The sequence below is a fragment of the Canis lupus genome, chromosome 1 (genome assembly GCF_048164855.1).
Source record: "Canis lupus baileyi chromosome 1, mCanLup2.hap1, whole genome shotgun sequence".
Lineage (NCBI taxonomy): Eukaryota > Metazoa > Chordata > Mammalia > Carnivora > Canidae > Canis > Canis lupus.
This window is the reverse complement of record NC_132838.1, coordinates 102,769,508-102,774,860: the sequence shown is the minus strand read 5'-3', so window position 1 is coordinate 102,774,860 and position 5,353 is coordinate 102,769,508. Positions and strand designations below refer to the sequence as shown.

Genomic DNA, 5,353 nt, shown 5'->3' with positions numbered 1-5,353 from the left:
CATTCAGACATTTAAACCACCTTTTAGGGATGCCTGGATGGCTTAGCAGTTGGGTGTGATCCTGGAGACCTGGAATCGGGTCCCACATTGGGCTCCCTGCATGGAGCCTGCTTCTCCCTCTGCCTCTCTCTGTGTCTCTCATGAAGAAATAAAATTTAAAAATAAAAAAATAAACCACCTTTTAATATAAAGGTGAACATTGGAAAAATAATAGGGTTACTTTCCACAATATTAAATACAGGACAGGTTGGGGATGGTGTCTAGTATTTGGGTGAGGAGTTTGGAAGGGAGAGGGTGGTAAGAAGTTAAACTAAGCTGGTTCATTCTTTCCCCCCCCCCCCCCCCAGATTTCTGAAAAAACAGGGTCTGTTGCTAAGGAAAACCAGAGTAAATCCGTTTAGGTAGGTCTTAGTTAGGCACCAGCTTCTGGAGAGTTTGCAGAGTCAAACTGGAAAATTCTGCAGTAAATATGTCTACAGACCAGGCATTTTCAGAGGGTCAGGGTCATGAGAAATCCCCAGGCAACCCTAGGTCAGAGCAAGACTGCAACTCTGAGATGTGGCATGTGAGCTTCAGAGCGTTCACCAGCTCGGAGAAGTCAGACCCCGTGGAGGAACTGAGGAGGCTCTGTGAGCTCTGCTACCTGTGGCTGAGGCCAGATATCCACACCAAGGAGCAGATTCTGGACACGCTAGTGATGGAGCAGTTTATGATCTCCATGCCACAGGAGCTTCAGGCCCTAGTCAAGGAAAGTGGTGTGCGGAGCTGCAAAGACCTGCAGGACCTGCTGAGAAGCAATCAGACCCCCAAGAAATGGGTGAGCAGGCCCTTCCTGATGGGAACAGAGCTGGTATGGGGGCTGCACAGTGCCCTTGGACGGGAAAGTTCATGAGGGGGTTGTTCTGGGTCAGTGGTTTTCATGTGGGAGATGGTTTGCCCTGCAGGAGACGCTTGGCAATGTCTAGAGACATTTCTGGCTGTCACAATGGGGAGGAGAGGGGAGGTTCTTGACATCTGGGAGGTTTCACGAGTCTAGGCACTTTACCATCATTCATCTTGCCCTACCTTTTGTGGGGACAGTTGTGTAAGGGACAGTCCAGAGATTCCAGGAGAAAGGAGCCTAAAACCACTCCATAACATTACATTTATAATTCTTGATATCACCAGAGACCCTCTTAAAAGTGGTCCTATTTGAGTAAAGTAGCTACAGGTTACAGAGAGGTATGATGAACATGTTGCCATGGTAATGAGAGTCCTGGGATGATGCTGAGGAAAGGAATAGGATTGTAGGCTTTCAACTCAATCCGGGTCTCAAATCAACTGGTGATACTGGAATGGACCATCCCTTGCTTGGACGCCTTCCTGGGCATCATAATGTTTAGTAACATCCTCGATGTCAATGGTAACCTTCCTGAGTTGTGAAAGTCAATAACAAAACAAAAGGAAATCTCTGGTTGCCAAATGTCCCTCCAATAGGGTCCAAATAGCTTGCAGGTAAGAATAACCAAGTAAGACCTTACGTGGGGGCATTTTCTTCCATCATGGCAGCTGGAGTGTGGCTGTGTGCTTTGTAGAAAAAGCAAAGGTCTGAAGGATCTAGGAAGGGATGGGACCTGGTTAGCACTGGTCATGGAGATTTAGGAGATGGGTAAGATAAAGAAGTAATTTTGTAAGGGGACAGGAGGGAACTAGTTCCAAAGTCAATCCTCCTTTCCCTGAGCACTCTTGGTAAGGTGATGAAATTCTCTGGGGTTAAGTGGAGAATGGGAGTTATAAGCTTCAACAACACTGCGGAAAAATAGCTACAGGAACTATAAAATGTTATTCTGGAATGATAAAGGAATTCTTAAGATCAGCTGAGTGAGATGTAAGTCAAACATCTGAATTCTCACATGAGCAGGGTTTTGGATTTTTCACCACACCATACCTCACATGCCTAGGTCAGGGGTGGTTAGGATGACAGTTTGAGGGCTGAGTATTAGTTGGGGTGGTGGGAAAAATGGGGAGGTATTGAGGCTGATTAGATAATGTGGGTAGGCCAATAGATGTCCAACACAAAGGGGTGGGGAAAGTACGTCTTCACCGCCTAGGGTGCATTTGACAATGTTTGGAGACATTATTGGTTGTCACAACTTGGGAGGTTGCCATTTTACACAAGTAATTCCAACAAAATCTAAGTGTTTAGTAGGTTCATACAGGGAATGTCAGAGCTTCATTCTGGTTTCAGTGAGGCTGATCTTGTTTAATTTTTTAAGATCTTGGGATCCCTGGGTGGCGCAGCGGTTTGGTGCCTGCCTTTGGCCCAGGGCGCGATCCTGGAGACCCGGGATCGAATCCCACGTCGGGCTCCCGGTGCATGGAGCCTGCTTCTCCCTCTGCCTGTGTCTCTGCCTCTCTCTCTCTCACTGTGTGCCTATCATAAATAAATAAAAATTTAAAAAAAATTTTTTTAAGATCTTGTTTATTTTAGAGAAGAGAGGGAGCATGTGCAAGTGAGTGAGTGGGGGAGGGGCAGAGGAGAGAATCTCAAGCAGACTCCTCACTAAGCAAGAGCCCAGTGGATGCCTAAATCCCACAAACCTGAGATCATGACCTGAGCCAAAGTTAAGAGTTGGTCGCTTAACTGATTAAGCCACCCAAGCACCCCTTATCTTGTTTGGTTCTTGCCCTCACAGACCATAGTCACCTTACAAGGACAGGAATTTCTTGTGCAAAATTCAGATGCTCAGATGGCTGAAGCTGAGGCCAGTGACAGTGACACAGACCTTGTGACAGATTTGTCCAAGAAGCCCCAATCCTCTGTAAGTGAGATACATCCAGAGGACAGCCAGAAAGTCAGAGAGCTGCAGAGTCTGCCTGGAATCAGTGAACTTTCAAGACAGCAGGTGAGTGATTTTTGATTGTCAGAAAGGAGGTATGGTTGGAGGATGGAATTGACATCTAGTGGGTAGAAACCAGGGAAGCTGATAATCATCCCACAATACACAGGACAGCCCCACAACAAGGAATCCATCATCCAACCAAAATATCAGTAGTAATGGGTAGGGACACCTGGACCTTGAGCCACCTTGCTTGCAGAGTTGGGCAGGGGAAGCTGGATAACTTGAGGAGGTACACTTAGATAATTAAGTATAAACACTGCCATGTGTGGATGTTATTTAAAGGTGAGGTGGGTACTGACTGACAGGGAGTCACGAGTGGCCCAAGGGAAGTCTGGGCACATATGCAGCACAGCATTATTGAGAAAATTAATGTCCTAGATTTAGGAGATGGGTAAGATAAAGAAGAGACAAGAGCTTTCCACATCCCAAATTAGACACGTTGGTAACTACACTTGGCTGTCTGTCCATTATCAGGGACAGAACGTTCTCCTGCCCGAGACCATTCCTGGAAAAGGTGTACTGGAGGGTCTGAGACCCAAGGAGAACTTGGAGAAGAATCTGGAAGATCTGGAAGAGACAATACTGAAATCCCAAGAGCCTCAGCTTCTGAAGGGTCATGGTGAGCATGGGAACTGGGGATTCAGAGGAGCTAGTGACTCTTTGTATGCTGGGTCAGGGGAGGGGGTTGGGAATCAAGCATTGACATCTCTTAGGGGGAGGGGGCTCTGAAAGACCAAGCCTTCTCCATCACTGACTTTCCACAGTGTCCTATATACGATCCTATCCCAGGTTTGTTGGATGATGGGAAGTTCTCAGCCCACAGCAGTGTTTGGTTCAGTGGTATCATTGAAAATACTCTTAAGGGATCCCTGGGTGGCGCAGCGGTTTGGCGCCTGCCTTTGGCCCAGGGCGCGATCCTGGAGACCCGGGATCGAATCCCACGTCAGGCTCACGGTGCATGGAGCCTGCGTCTCCCTCTGCCTGTGTCTCTGCCTCTCTCTCTCTCACTGTGTGCCTATCATAAATAAATAAAAAATTAAAAAAAAAAATTTAAAAAAAAAAAAAAAAAAAAAAAAAAAAAAAAAAGAAAATACTCTTAAAAAAAAAAGAAAAGAAAAGAAAATACTCTTCATTAAGTGTTGTGTGTTAACCCTTCCTTCAACAGATTCCATGAGGGCAGAGGATGAGAAGAATCTCCAGGAAGGAATCTGTGTTACAAATATGGATGCTGACATACCTTCCACCCACATTTCAGAGAGAGTAATTTCTACTCAGAGTAGGAAAAGAAGAGATTCTCAGAAAAGTCCAAGAAATCCCAAAAGAAGAAAACAGAAGAAAACCTCCGTTCCCCAAAATGTGTCTCAAGAAGGGACCACATATTTGGACAAAGGAGAATCCTCGGGACAACCAGCATCAAACTCAGTTCATCCTGTGGTGGAAAAAGCCACAGAATCAACGCCAACTGCATGCAGCATATGTAAGAAAAGATTTCGTTATAAATCTCAGTTTTACATTCACTGGAGGACACACACAGGAGAGAGGCCTTTTAAATGTGATATCTGTTCTGGGGGTTTCATGCAGCCTTCAGACCTCCGAGTCCACCAGCGAATCCACACAGGTGAGAAGCCATACTCTTGTGACCTCTGCCTCAAGACGTTCACTCATGACTCCACCCTGCGGAGTCACAGGAGAGTCCACACTAAGGAGAGGCCTTACCCATGTGAAGACTGTGGGAAAGCTTTTAGCCACAAAGGAAACCTCAACGTTCACCGACGTACCCACTCCGGAATAAAACCCTATATGTGCCAGGAGTGCAACTGTGCCTTTCGTCAGCTGGGAACTTTTAAACGCCACCAAAAAACACATGCAAAAGTGAATTCCTGATTGATGATTCCGCTATCAGGTCCAAGTCCCTTCTGCCCCAAGAAGGAAGTTAATAATGGTGATTCATCAGACTTTGTAAAAATGACATGTGGACATCTTGAGCACTTATAGGGTTTCTGGAACACAATAAATGATCCCATAAATGTTACTGAGGATCTTGGAATGATAATATCTTCCCTAGTGACTTTCATTTTCGGTTTAATTATGTTCCATTGTGTCCTTAGGCTTTTTGGTTTATGTTGCTATTCTTCTAATGAAGACAAGCCTTATTTTTCAATATCTCCTTATAAAACTGTGGCTGCTGATTGTCTTCCTATAATCCATTATTTCCTTGTAAAATAGGATCCAGGGGCACCTAGGTGGCTCAGTCTGTTAGGCATCTGCCTTCAGGCCAGTCATAATCTTGGGGTCCTGGAACTGAGTCCTGCATCAGGCTCCCTGATTAGTGGGGAATCTGCTTCTCCCTCTCCCTCTGCCCCTCCCCCTGCTTGTACTCGCTCTCTTTCAAATAAATTATTTTTTTAAAAGTTCCCAAGTGATACGCATGCTTCCGCTCTTGGGAAATTTTGAAAAACAAGTTTAGCTCA

At 45.6% G+C, this 5,353-nt stretch overlaps 1 protein-coding gene across 1 annotated transcript; it reads left to right on the top strand.

Annotated features, from left to right (window-relative positions):
* Window positions 1-394: 394 nt before the first annotated feature.
* Window positions 395-4,955, top strand: LOC140606874 (zinc finger and SCAN domain-containing protein 5B-like). Its single transcript, XM_072780960.1, has 4 exons — window positions 395-817; window positions 2,676-2,885; window positions 3,357-3,501; window positions 4,048-4,955. The coding sequence occupies exons 1-4, from the start codon at window positions 470-472 to the stop codon at window positions 4,764-4,766; spliced, it is 1,422 nt and encodes a 473-aa protein (XP_072637061.1). The 5' UTR covers window positions 395-469; the 3' UTR covers window positions 4,767-4,955.
* Window positions 4,956-5,353: the final 398 nt, after the last annotated feature.

Excerpts from the sequence above, each read along its gene's own strand:
- LOC140606874 (XM_072780960.1), top strand. The coding sequence starts at position 470 with ATGTCTACAGACCAGGCATTTTCAGAGGGTCAGGGTCATGAGAAATCC. Across the intron at positions 2,886-3,356 it reads GTGAACTTTCAAGACAGCAG|GGACAGAACGTTCTCCTGCC; the intron begins GTGAGTGATTTT and ends GTCCATTATCAG. Across the intron at positions 3,502-4,047 it reads TCAGCTTCTGAAGGGTCATG|ATTCCATGAGGGCAGAGGAT; the intron begins GTGAGCATGGGA and ends TTCCTTCAACAG.